The sequence below is a fragment of the Halichoeres trimaculatus genome, unplaced genomic scaffold, assembly GCF_033239565.1.
Source record: "Halichoeres trimaculatus isolate MK-OKI-2021-1 unplaced genomic scaffold, fHalTri1.1 fHalTri1_scaffold_1, whole genome shotgun sequence".
NCBI lineage: Eukaryota > Metazoa > Chordata > Actinopteri > Labriformes > Labridae > Halichoeres > Halichoeres trimaculatus.
The window spans coordinates 40,062,398-40,076,566 of record NW_027437179.1 but is presented as its reverse complement, the minus strand read 5'-3'; the positions used below and the strand labels follow the sequence as shown (position 1 = coordinate 40,076,566).

The window sequence follows — 14,169 nt, the reverse complement described above, 5'->3', positions numbered from 1 at the left end:
CATATCTTTTGTAAGGCATTCAGACCTTTTAAACTCTTGAGGGCCACATAAGGGCCATATTTGGGGCCTTGAGTTTGACACGTGTGATCTAGTTGGACTAAATCGTCAACAGGCTGTCAGTATTTTTCTTTTGACATATTAATGTGGCATATTTTCGTAGGCTGCGTTTCGACCATAGACTGTATATAGAGTGGACAACGTGGCTCCACAATTTACCATTGTATGGTTTTGAAGCCAAATTCCCCGTCACAGGCTCAGCCATTGTAGCAGCAGTAGAGACTGTGAGGGATTCTGGGAGAATCTGAGTGGAGCTGGGTGACAAAAATAATAATTATTTTCTTTTTCTTTGAGAGTTTAATCACTTCCTGGCTCTACCTCCCGACATATTTTACAATCCCCCCAAAAAATACACAAGAACAGCAGCTGTCAATCATCGTTAAGCGTGACGTCAAGCCTTGTTTTTAACCTCATATATCTAATGAAAACAAAACTTTTCCGAAAAAAAGAGGACTTGGATACAAGACAGCCAAATGACAACAATCAGACGAGAGAAACATTTCTACCAGGTGTATTAATTTTTTAAAGTTTGACCACAGCCCATCTGGAATTAACCTGACACGCCAGACGAAGAGTTTCATATATCCGCCACGGAAATATTTCACAAGTCCATCTGGGTAGCAGCTCTTCCGATTTGTTTTCAGAGGCGGGACTTTAAAAAATATCCACAGCTGGTGATTGGACAACCGTTCTGATTAACACACTCACCACGGACCAATCCACATCAAGCCACGGTATGACGTAGCTTATGTGAGCCGATGCTTCTAAGAAACAATAGATGAACAACTACTGAATCATGAGAAACAGCTGTGAAAAAGGCGTTAGACGACAGCTTCCGTCTTTATAAATTTAACTTAAGAATCAAAGGAACGCTGACAAGTACGAAAGTCTGCTGACGTCACGTCTGCTCCCACAGCTCCCGCCTCTCTTCCCTGATTGGGTCGGTCAGAATTTAGCCGTGTGAAATCGTTGGTCAATGGAGTCTGGCAAGATGGATCTGCAGGAGTCCAGAAACAGAATCAGGCAGGTCCGTCTGCTCTGCAAGGTTAAAAAAGGTTGCCAGATGGAATAAAATTTCTGGGCACTGCCTCTTGTGGTATAACATATTTTCTCACGTGTCAGATGGTGAACAACATCATTTATCCCTAATTTAAAAGTTGGACGGTATTTCTCTTTCCATTTAAACAAAATTAATCAACGTGCTGGGAAAGTACCAAATGCTATCATAGTTTTTGCCCGGCAGCGCAATCAGACCTTTAAACTCAAATAAAATGGCGTGGTGGGCCACATTTTGCCCGCAGGCCTTGAGTTTGACACATGTGATCTAGTTGGACTAAAACGTCAACAGGCTGACATTATTTTTCATTAAACAAATAAATGTGATATATTTTCGTCGGCTGCGTTTCGACTCTTGGAACCGGGGTCTGAATTTAGTTCTGGGGAATAAATTTACCCCTGAAAACAGCACTTCCTGGGAGGCAGTACTTTCCAGGGCCTCTAAGCTGCCTGTTTCTGATTGGTGGAGCAGTCTCAGTGTTTCTATATCCATGTTTCATTTATTAACTCATTCACTGCCACTGACGTCTTCAGTTACAACCATTTACTGCGTCTATAGAAGTAAATTATATTTTTCAGCAGGGGGAGGCGGGGTCTGGCAGAGCTTGTCAATCAAAATCAAGCTACTGTGGGTGAGAGCGGTGTGCTCTTTGGATGAGAGCTCAGCATGGATATGAGGAGAAGATTTAAGATGACAGAGACAGAGAGAGACGCTGTGAGTCAGAAAAGTTCAGGCAGCTCATGCTCCAACTGAGGATGTGTCGCAGTAGTTCAGAGAGAAAGAGCGGCGTGATCATGAGAAAAGACGACGGAGATCATGGAGAGGATCAAAGGACGGAGCGCCAGAGATGAATGTCATCAAAAAAGTACGTTTTGTCTGTTTTTTGGATCAAAAACAGGAAGAGAGTCCACTCTCCTTAGGTAGTTTTGGTGTTTATATAGTCAGAGAAAAAAAGATTATTTGCGTCTTGAAAGATCGTTTTCAAGATGCTCTGGAAATGGCTGGCAGTTTTTATTGTCAGTGACTTATTTTTAGCTCGTCATCATTCGTCATCTCAGCGGAAAAATGTGTTGTTGATGAAAACTTTACACTATATTTTTGGTCGCTGGAATTAACACTGCCTTGTAGCATCTTAGCATCAACTAATGTTTTTTTTGGTCTTTATTTTGTCCCTCTGCTGCCCCTGTAGTATCTTTACTTGATTGACAGCTCAAAAAATCTCTATTTGTCTCCCTGATGTTTTAAAAAACCTGTACTTCAGCCTCTGTCTGAAACTTTTAAATACTTTATATCCTTGTTTAACATATGGGAAAGCAGAATACCCTCTCTTTAAGTCCTGTTATCGTTCAGAGTGTGGACGACCCTGACTAAATCTCTCTGAGTGATTCAGACCAGAGTGAAAGCTGAACTCCCTCAGAGGCAGGAAGTGGAGCTGGCTTCCCTCCAGACGTGAAAACAGCAGAAGGAGTCTGATCGCTGTGTTTCATCTGTTAGCCCATCCTCTGCACTCGGGTCACGTTAAACGATCAAATAAAATCTGGATTTCTTTAACCGCTGAGACAAAGCCGGTGTTAACGGTCCCAGTTTTCTTATCTGAGCTCTAAAAGGTGAGAGCTTGTTTGTTCGAGCCTCAAGGTCAGGACGATCTCACGGCACGCTGCAGAAAAATTCAGGACTGCTTGTTCTCATCACAGCTGAAGGTTAAGATCATTTCTCTGGCTCCTTTTCTCTGTCTTTAAGAGCTCTTTAGTTTGTTTAAAACCTTTATTGTAAGTGTGGATGTTTGATTAAACTGCTCACACTGAAAGTCACCTGGAGACGAGTTGAAAAGCTACAAACTGCTTATTTTGAAGAATTTGTCTTTGTTTCGTTGTTTTTCTCTTTCTTTCTCTCCTTCCTGTAAGAAAGGAAGCTTGTGACCCTGACGTGCTGAAATTCATCTTTCAATTCGGTGTTGAAAAGCTTTAAAGTTACACGTTTTATGCTTTAGGATGGGATTATTAAATAACAGAAAAAGAAAAAGAGACTCACGTGGCTCTGGAGCGCAGAAGGTCCCGTTCCCCTGAAACCCGGGTTTACACTGACACCCAACGCCTGGCAAACAGTCGGCCTCAGAGTGGCACTGCCGACACTCCTCAGGGATGGAGCCTGGGACACAACGACACACGGCGATCCATCAAAAACAAAATATTAATTTTTTAAACATAAAATCTGATTTAAATAAGTTTTCCTGATGTTAACTTCATGAGGGAAACTCACCCAGTTTGTTCTGGCAGCGCGTCCCCTCCCAGCCGGGCACACAGACACACTTTCCAGATCCTGCAATCCCATTGTCACACCTCCCCTTCGCCGTACAGGAGCAGACTGGAGGGAAAAAAACACACCTGATTTATCTTAAAGGTAGAGGCTTGTGGGAAACTGAATGCAAAGTTTCAGTCACTTTTTAATAGAAGAATAGAAGATTTAGCTTGTTATTCTTTCATTTGAGACTAAAATTCATGCAAAGCAGAAAGTTCTGTAAACTTGTCATCAGTCCAGCTCTGAGGTCTTTACTCTGACTTCCTGTTTGTCAGAGGATAGACTTTAAAACACTCCTGTTGGTTTACAACAGAATCAAACATGGAGAGCCAGCGTTCAGCTTCTATACTCCAAATATCTGGAACAAGCTGCCAGAAAATATCAGGTCTGCTGAAACTCTGAGCTGCTTTAAATCCAGGTTGAAGACTCACCTTTTTACAGCTGCCTTTATTAGAGCATTTTAAAAATTATTTTTTATTGCTTTTCTTTTTTGAAAAAAAAAAGAAAAGTTGTACAATTTTGCAACATTGCACTGCTACTCTTATCTTAAAATCTGTTTTATTTTCTTTTAATCTTATTTTGTTTTATTGATTCTTATTATTTTTTCTGATTTTTTTATTAGTTGAATTTTTTTTTAATCTTCTTGGTCTTTTTGTTAAGTACTTTGATTTGCCTTGCTGAAATGTGCTAAAACAATAAACTTGGCATGCCTTGCTAAAAACGTGCACATTAAAAAAAAAAAAATCTAATTTTAAATCAAAATCTAAAATAAAATCTAAATCTAAATACAAAATATAAATTAAAATACAAAATCTCAACTTAAATGTTAAATCTAGATCTAAAATTTAAGTCTTTATCTGAATTTAAAATCTAAATACTTAATCCTAATACTTAATCTTAATGTTAAAGTCAAATCTAAATGTAAAAAGTTGCAGCTAATGCTTGTAGGTGTCATATGGGAATTCCAGGTCTGAGGACAAATGCACTGCAAAAAAACTAAAATCTTATCAGGTGTTTTTGTTTTATTTTCTGTAAAATGTCTTTTTAGACTTAATATGAGCCACATTCACCTGACCAGTCGAGAAAAATGTCTCATTTCAAGTTATTTAAAGACAAAAATGAGGTCTGAATTGCTTGTAATGAGAAAAAAAAATCTGCCAATGGGGTAAGAAAAAAGTTACTTTTATGAAGACACTATTCTAGTTCCAAGCAAATTTTAGAGCAAATTTTTCTTGTTCCCTTTGCAGGTTTTTATACTTGTTACAAGCCATTCAGACCTCATTTTGTCTTTAAATAAATTAAAACAAAACATTTTTCTGGACTGGTCAGGTGACCGTGGCTCATATCAAGTCTAACAAGACAATTTTACTTAAAATAAGACAAAAACACTTGATAATATTTAAGTTTTTTCAGTGTATCCTACACAGTAATTATGAACGAGCCTTTAATTGTTATTGTAGCATCAAGTAGTTCATTTGAACACTTTGCACCAGTTACTGTTGGCCGTAACCACCACAAAAAGTAACACTTAGCCCTGCATTAATCCGTTGCTAGGCGCTACCTAAGTAGCTGCCTGTTGCAGCAGCTCTCTCGTCTTTGTCCGTTTCTTGTAATTTTTTTGTCTCTTTTTCGTCATCTTTGTATTTGGAGTGGATCATCACTTTGTATGGTTCATTGTCCGTCATGGACACCAAACTTTTTGTTGCTTCAGTGATATTTTTTACTACTTTTCTCCTGTGTTTGTCTGGAGATCCTACATGTAACCATGGCTGCATTGTTTACATGCAAAATTAGCTGTTAGCAGCCTGTAGCATGTCAATGCTAACTAGTGTAGGGCTTGATGATTTCCCTCGAGCTGAGGAGGAGGAGGTGAGGACGACGTGCTGGTTCTCGGGTGTGAGCTGGGAGATGACAACGTGGACCTGTCCTTCCATCCATCGTTGTTGGGAACGTGGGATCTAGCCCCAGGGGATGGACGAGCTAGCTGTGCTAACCCAGCGGCATCGTGCTGTTCACGGACGTGCCTGACGGAGCTGACATCGGACGCCGGCGCCACATTGGAAGAGCTTCACCTGCTGTGAGCAGACAGGATCCAGGAGACAGAGACTGAACAGACTGCTGAAGAAGCTCAGTCCTGGACCCTGTGGAGGTGGAGGCTGGCTGACTGGAGAGTGGTGGACGAGTGGTGGACGGGATGTCGTCATCTAATTTCTTATGGACTTTTTTTGCACTTTCTATACTCTTTCTTACTTTTGTTTTCTTAAATGCTGCGGTGACTCCTGAATTTCCCCTCGGGGATAAATAAAGTATTTTCTATTCTATTCTATTCTATTCAATCCTCTGGTGAGTGTGTCCCACATCTCTCTCAGAAAACACACGACACACAGAGATGTTGCCTGCTGAACAGCTGATCGTGGATGATGCATTCACCGACCCTTGTAATTCTCATTCCCATTATTCAGACGTTACAGAATCAATGTGAAAATTTGGGAGAAATTCAAAATCAGGGATGGTTTAAGATTTATATTTAGATCCAGCATTTAACTTTTACAGGAATAATCCTGCTCAATCGTCTCCTCTAAGCCTCTATGCATGTGTGTCAGTGTCTGTGTCTGCTTCAACCCTCTCCTCTGCCTGGATGGTGATGTTTTGGTTAAATCAGGACGTTTCTGAGCAGAGAGTTACATGGTTATCTCAGCCGATCACAGCGTTCCCTGTGTGTAAGTGACTGTGTGTTGATAATAGCGAGTAGAAGAAGCTAATCAGAGCAGCAACAATAGTAAACGTAGCACAAAGGAAGAAAACACAACTCAAATGAAACAAAACAAAACAAAACGGACAAACAGATGAAGCTCCTTCCTCATTGTGGGTGAAGCTGTGGAGGATGTGGAGACGCCTCCATCTTTCCACACGCAGTCGTTAGCGTGTTTGATAAACATGGAGGAGATCCTCTGAAACCCCACAGACGCTGATCGGCAGCTGATTAAACACCCGGTTCTGGGAGGGTGACTCTGGGTGAGCACAGCTGCCGGCTTGGTCTGCTTGAACAACATCCAGCTGTGTGATGGTGAGTGGGGACTGTTGCTATGGCGACAGACTGAAGTAGAGCTGAAGGGGTTGAGGCTGACTTCAGATGGCGTGTTTTGGGGTGGGTAGAGGAGTGAAGTGACATTACTCCGGGGTCGTTTGTTGAGCTCCCTGAACTGTAATCGACCTGATCTGAAATCTTCTTCTTTAACTTTGAATAATCCAGAAAAAAAAACAAACAAAAACATTGTTTTGATGGTGATAATCATCCTGTGTTTCCTGTCAGTGTGTTCTGGTCTACCTGTGCAGTTGGGGCCGTAGAATCCGGGCAAACACTGATCGCAGGCTGTACCCCTGAAGCCTTCGCGGCACCGACACGATCCAGAGCCTCTCAACCCGTCATCACACTCCCCATTTTTTCCACAGGGGGCTTCCACGCCACCTGGACAGACTGAAACACACAGAACGCGTCAGACAGCAGAGATGTGCACGCTGCTCCTTCTTATGGACGTCGACACAAGAATACTGGAAGAGAAGCTGACTTCCTCAGACGCCGCGGTGCCGCTGGGATAACAGTTATGTTTTCATGTTTTTATTTATCACAACATACAAACATTCACAATGCAGGATGGAGAAAGGATCCTAACCCTCAGATTTTATATGTGGACTTGGACCAAACATTTTCCTGTAGTCAGACCAAACCTGCCTGACGGAGGAGTGTTGGATCATTCCTCTTTACTCAACTGTTTACCTTCAGTAATTTTCTCAGGATGTCTGGGATAAATCACTGTGTTGAGGTCATCTCACAGCATCTCCTGTGTGTAAAGGTCAGGACTTTCTATGGCTCATTTATTGGTCATGGACTCCAAACTTGTTTTGTCTTCAGCGATATTTTTACTACTTTTCTCCTGTGTTTGTCTGGAGATCCTACATGTAACCATGGCTGCATTGTTTACATGCAGCTGTTAGCAGCCTTTAGCATGTCAATGCTAACTGGTGCAAGGCCAGATGTTTCCCACAAGGTGAGGAGAAGGAGGTGAGGACGACGTGCTGGTTCTCAGGTGTGAGCTAAGAAGTGACGACATGGACCTGTCCTTCCATCCATCGTTATTGGGAACGTAAGATCTATCTCCAATAAGATGGATGAGCTAGCTGTGCTAACCCAGCAACAGAGGGAATACCAGAAGGCAGAGTAGCATCATGCTATTCACAGACATGGCTAACAGAGCTAACAGCAGACACCAAGGCCACATGTGAAGAGCTTCACCTGCTGTGAGCAGACAGGATCCAGGAGACAGGGGGCTCTAATTTCGTAGACCAGGTGCAAGCCATCGCGGCGCGGACAGGGTGTGACCGACGCACTTTGCAAGTTTCCTGCAGTGCCAAGAGAGGCGCACCCAAGGCGCAGAGAGGCGCAGAGCTGCGCGTCCACGCCTCCCTCCGTGCAAATGGCAGAGAGGGAGGAGAAAAGCCGTGAGTGGGTTTAACACAGCTGAGCGCTGTTTTCACCAATCAAATGAGCGCCTCTCCTCGCCTTTAAATGCCCTGCGGCCGAGGCGCAGCGTCTGATTGGTCTGAGTGATCCTCGACACTGGGAAAGACCCGGTAGCGGAGATGGTCAGAGCCGCTGTCCCTGCAGCAAGAGAATGGACAGCGGGGTGCATCGGAGGACATGAAGCGCGTCACCGTGTGGGCCAGCTCCCAGGACAGATTTAATCTGTTCCTTTGTCATTAATAGGAGAACAAAATGAAGAGACAGTTACACAGCTGGCTTATACATTCAGAATACCTTTGATCCACCTGCACTCCTGGTTTGTCATCGCCAAATAGCAGAGCCTTTGGTGATATACTGTATACTCTCCCAGTGTCTCCACCTCATCCTCCTTACAACAATGTCCTCCATCTTTTTAGATCACGTTAAAAATAAAGACTAAAACAGAGAAATATGGGAAATCACGGGTTAATCCTGAGTGACAAACATTTATTTTGTCTCTTTTTTCTTCGTCTTTTCTCTCCCTCTTTTCTTTGAATTAAATGAAATGAGAGAACCAGATATATACTCAGTATCAGATGTTAAGGCTGTTTATTGTTTAATTGTAGGATGTGCATCAAACTTCCAGCTGCCGTCAGGTTAACTTTCCATTATGACAAACGGCTTTAATCTGACATCAGATGTGACGGGACAGTTAATATAGATATAAATGTATATGCTGGTTCAGACGGTTAAATTAAATAGTGATTGCTGTGATTGTTTATTGCATTAAAATGTGCCTGATACTCTGGAAACCTGCCTCTGAGGCTTTGTTGTGAGCGCACATGTGCACCTGTTACCAAATCACAGCTGCGGAGGATGCGCCGCTTTGCACCGAGGATAGACCAGGTTGGAGCTGGCGAGCTTTCGGAGCACTTTCTGCGCTGTTTTTGGCACGAAATTGTCACTGCGCCAACATGGATCTGCTGACACCTCCCCCTGGTGTGCCTTCAACTCCCCCTGGCACGCAGTCACACCCATCTCTGCGCAGATGGTCTACCAAATTGTCAAATTGGCAGCGCACAGTGGTGCGCCGAACAAAATTAGCACTGTGCGGGGTGCGCCAGGCTTGTGCCCCCTGCGCTGCGCCACGAAATGAGATCAGAGACTGAACAGACTGCTGAAGAAGCTCAGTCCTGGACCCTGTGGAGGTGGAGGCTGGCTGACTGGACAATGATGGACAAGCTGTCAGCATCTATTTTTCTTTTCTGCGTAGTTCAGCTTATAAGAATTGTGAATGTTACCCAAGTAGCTCAAAGAGGTCCCAGATGTGTTAATCCTGCTTCAACTTTGTGTTTTTTTTTTCCAAACAAATCAATTTTGGATTCATCTGTCCTCAAAATATTTTGCCAGTAGTGCTGTGGAACATCCAGGTGCTCTGTTTCAAACTCCTCCTTCCAACATCCAGCAATCTGTTTTTTATGGACAGCAGTGGCTTCGTCTTTTTTTGTTGAGTGTTTTGCTGATTGTAGATTTGCAAAGATTTGAGATCTGTGTGAGTCTTTAGCTGACAGTTTCAGATTGGGGATTGTGTGCTGTGCTAATTGTTAACTGTTTCCAGCTTTAAGAAAGTCACCAACTCTTAGTCCTGGGTCTTGTTAGAGCTCTTTATGTGAGGCCTTGGTCACATCAGGCAACACTTCTCCCACCCTGTTCTGTGAATGTTAACACCCTGTGTTCAGTAAAAACATGGAGCTAACTGTTAACGTAGTCTGTTATTTTTCTGACTTTCTTCGTTTCTTACTTCGACAGTCACGGCTGTAGTGGTTTTTGCAGCACTTCTGGGTCCAGGTCTCCAGCTGACACACTCTCCTGCAGCCCATCCGCCTGAAAGAACTGTCCAGGTCGTACAGATGCCCGTAGCCGCGCCCAAACCTGGAGCGGAAATTCAAACAGCTCTCCCTCTGTCCCTGAAACAGAGCAGGACTCATTTCTGATTTCTGATCATCGATGTGTTGTATCTGTTGAGAGGCAGGTCTTACCGTGTCCTGGTTTCTGTACGGGCAGATCGGAGGCATCACACAGCTCCCACAGCGCCCCTGAGACGATAGCAGAAAGATAATAAGGATGATGATGATGATGATGAGCTCTGGGTCAGGTTTGTGTTTCTCACAATCGTTCCTCGACTCACTTTGGTGGTTTTGTTCTCCATGGTGTCACAGTGAGCTCCCAGGCCGGGCGGCTCCAGTAACTGGTCGATGCCAAAGGCCAGGCCCTCCTGGAAGGTCATGAAGCGGTCTCCTATCTTGGCGGCGTTTTGGTTTATTAAAATCTCCCCCTGGACGCACAGACACAGAGGACGTCATTATAAAACCAGACAGGATCCAAACAGCTTCAACAACCAGAGAGTGAAGGTTTTCTCACCACCAGAGTCGGGTCACAGGAAAATTTAACCTGAGATCCGTGCATGGTCCGATAACTGGAGTATTTACCGGGCTGACTGACACTCATCACCTACACAAACACACGAAAACACAAAGAGAAACAAATTTCATTTACATTATCAGCCTATCAACTCACACTCCAATGTTCCTGGTCCTCTGGAAGACTCTGGGTAAGTTTAGACCCTAGAGCTAAAGCGTTTCCTGTTTGTCATCCTCACCTGTCAGGCTTACATTGCTTCTAAAACACACTTAAACCAATGCAGGATGTTTGTTTCTATTAGTTTTTTTAAATGTTTTACTTTATTATTTTCTGTATTAAAAGAGTATAAAGATGCGCACACATCTTGACCGCAGAAGCAGCGTTTAGCTCCATTCATTAAGACGAGTTAGCGTTTTTTAAACACTAAAATCAACCTGTTGTCAGCATAAAAATGTACGGTTGTTCTGTGGTCAGTTTTTAGAAACGATACTTTACAACAGAGGCAACGTGTATCAAGTTTGGACCATTACCAGGGTTCCTACAGCTCAAGGTAAGTTAAATTTAAGACTTTTTAAGACTTTTTTAATGACATTGGAAATAAAATTTAAAAACAAGTCGATAACCAACACAATTGAAACAAACAAAACTAACAAACAAAAACACCACATGAATTACCTGGGTTAAAGGGAATTTTAACGCAATGTTTAATTTACATAAAACATCACTTTTGACCTTTTTTTAACCCCATTTTTACAACCTTATGCCTATTTAACCCCTATTCATCTTTTTGGCCACTGTCATAACCATTTTTGGAATTTTTTCATGGTTTTTGAAATTCAATTTCAAATTTAAGTCTCAATTTTGCTGCTATAATCAATTTTCCACTTTTAGATTTTTTTTTGCCGATTTTTGCTCATTTCTTTCTCTCTCCAGGCACCCTAGGTAGAACCAAGACATGCGTCTGCTTTAAAAGTTCCTTGTGCAACCACATCATCGTTTTGTTAGTTCCACTACTGTAATTACGTAATGTTGCCATGAGAGTAAATCAGGAAATTATTTAGAAAAATAGATAAATGTTACTTAATATTTTTTTTTACTTCAAACTAACATAAATCTTACCAATGTGTTCAAATTTTTAAGACTTTTGAAATTTGGATTTAAGACTTTTTAAAGCCAATTCAGGCCTTATTTTGAGAATAATGAATTCAATGCCTTTTAAGACTTTTCAAGGCAGACTATCCGCGGGAACCCTGATTACAGAGCAACCGGTGTTTTGGAGTTAATAGCGACCATGCTAACTGGTGACTCTCAGTCCACAGTGTCAGTGATTAACGGCTGAGAGTCACCAGTTAACAGGGTCACACTTTACACTGAAACACCAGCGACGTCTGTGGGTGAATAATTAACTCTGGACGTAGTTTTCTGGTTCTTTTATTATAAACCTGGTCTCAGACTCAGCAGTCTGTGTGCTTTTTTTGGTCTGGGAGGGTTTCTGATTTATTGACACATGTTTACGTCCTGGTCTGTCACAGTCTGGTAAGTGTCCACAGATAATGTAGTCATGAGCATCGAGTGACAGTTGTGTGTTTTAATTGCTCCCTGGGTACACGCTGGATTTCTCCGCTAAAAAAAAAAAAGGTCTGTCTGCCTAATATCTGTCCACTCTGTTCACTCACTGCTATTTCAAAAACCTGGGAGCCGTTTACCATCTGTAAAAAGTGATGATATTTAGTTTAAAAATGTGTTTTTTGGTGGTTAACTCCTTTATGTCAGTTGACAAACCATTATACTCTGCAGTGTTTCTGCACCCCGTTGTTGATAAACAAATAATCCCTCTATTGAACCACAATTTACATGTAAGAGTTAAGCAACAACGTTCACTTTCAACATTTTAAAAAGCACAAGAGGGGTGTTGGATCCAGAAAAAATAACAAAATAAAATATATCAAATCAATAAATAAATAAAAAATAACTAGATAAATTATTCTTTTAATTGCTTTTTAGAATACTGAATTGATTAAATATATTGTTTGAATTCCCTGTAAAAAAAAAAACGTAAAAAACAATGAAGTTTCTTTCCCCAAAAAATGTATATTTATCAACGTAGAATTTTTCTATAATGATAAGATTTATAACAAAGCACTGTTTTTCCTCAGTTTGTTACTTAGAAAGAGCCTAAACACATTTATCCTCAGTAAAACAAAATCTTCTTTAGTGTTTTAGAATACAATCACACATTTGTTGCCAGAAATTCTTCACATCTAGATAAAACTGGACTCCTTCTGGTATTTGGCCATGTCCATCATTTTTGGTATTCACCCGCAATGAATTTTGGGATACGTGAGGCTAAGAAGGATTCATCGAAACCGTCCTTCGAATGTGACAGCCTTAGACAGACTGCTGTGGCGTAATCGGTCTTTAAATTCAGCCTTTGTGGTCTGCAATCCCTGAATTGGGACACAGCTTATAGCTTAGGTTTTTTTTAGGTCCAGTTTTCTTCCATGGTGTCATTTTTGCATCATGGTGTCATTGTCTTACTGCCCTCTGCTGGTCTAGTGGTGTATCGCAGTTACTTTTTTTCCTACCTCACTGGCTTGATTCAGGATTTTTTTTACTCTGAACTTAAAGTTTTGGACCTTCTTATAGGAGAAAAACCTTTAGATTCTTTCTAAGCCTTAAGATCGAAGAGTTTTGTGGGCGTTGGCGTTACCTTGGAGCTACGTATGATGTGAGCCTTCACTGTCGCAGCCAGCAGTTCCTGATTGTCTGGACTGGAGAGCCAGCGCTGTCTCTCAGCCGGCAGGGCATCCAGGGCTTGGTTTGTGGGCCAGAACATGGTGAACGGCTGGTGGAGGCTTCTCTGGAGCTCGGGGATTAAACCTGCATCCTGCGTGCAAAGAAACAAACAGATTATCAAAAACCAGCCAGGATTGTTTATTTTTCACAGATCCTGTTTGTTTAATCTTTGGAAACCAACTTTAAATCATTTCTCCAAATCCACTTTTCTTCACAAACCAGGTCCAGAAAAGTCTTAAAGGGTTAAAGTCTGTTCCTGCAGCTTCTCTTGTTGTTAGAGTTGATAAGAAAGAGGTGATGAGAGCAGAGGAACAGTTGTGGGCGGCTGCTGGAAGTCGTGATAAAAAGATGTGAGAGACGAGGAGAGGTAGGTGTTAGAGGAGGACGTGTGGATGTGTGAGGAGTGGAGGGGTTGCACTGATTCATGACTTCATTTCATGCTTTAAACGCTCCTCGTCAGACGTCTTTACAAGCCTCACCACAAACCAAACACACGGAGAGTTCAGCTCGTAAATCTTAGCCGCTGAATACGGACAAAGGAGCATCAGTCCTGGTTCAGCTGCTCGTCTGATTTAAGATCCTCCTCCTGGTTTACAAAGACCCAGAGCCAAACCAGGTGCTAAGTCAAAGAACACGTCATGATTTATCATTTAGTTATCATTAAATGTGTTCATACTTCAAAATCTTACGTATTGTGTTTGTTTATCACAGAGACTTAAGAAGGAGATGAGCTTTTTAAAGGTGCTATCTGTTTGGCGTTGACTGCAGTGACACCTGTGGTCAGAATTGGTATTGTTTTCCCCAGCTAAAGTCTACTGAATACTGAATACTGAATTTATCTGATGAGTATAAGTGTGTTATTATACTTTATTATCATGTATGGTCACGTATTCCTGTATGAATCTGCCTGATGCTGCTGTTATCCTGGTTTTGTCACCTTGAATGTCTTCAACACAGAAAAAAAATCAAACACCTACTTTTCGCATGCTTTTATATCAAATGTATTCTCTTTTTGTAGTTATATTTTTACAATAATGAA

General features: G+C 41.8%; 1 protein-coding gene across 4 annotated transcripts in view; it reads right to left on the bottom strand.

The window, feature by feature from the left end:
* stab1 (stabilin 1) overlaps positions 1-14,169 on the bottom strand; it is a 97,892-nt gene that overhangs the window by 12,459 nt on the left and 71,264 nt on the right. For all 4 annotated transcript variants that reach the window (XM_074687574.1, XM_074687489.1, XM_074687720.1 and 1 more), the window contains 8 exons: positions 13,045-13,221; positions 10,335-10,424; positions 10,102-10,248; positions 9,953-10,009; positions 9,715-9,880; positions 6,741-6,890; positions 3,374-3,478; positions 3,146-3,262 (listed from right to left, as the gene is read on the bottom strand). In XM_074687574.1, coding sequence (XP_074543675.1) covers positions 3,146-3,262; positions 3,374-3,478; positions 6,741-6,890; positions 9,715-9,880; positions 9,953-10,009; positions 10,102-10,248; positions 10,335-10,424; positions 13,045-13,221 — 1,009 coding nt within the window. The remainder of the gene's footprint in view (positions 1-3,145; positions 3,263-3,373; positions 3,479-6,740; positions 6,891-9,714; positions 9,881-9,952; positions 10,010-10,101; positions 10,249-10,334; positions 10,425-13,044; positions 13,222-14,169) is intronic.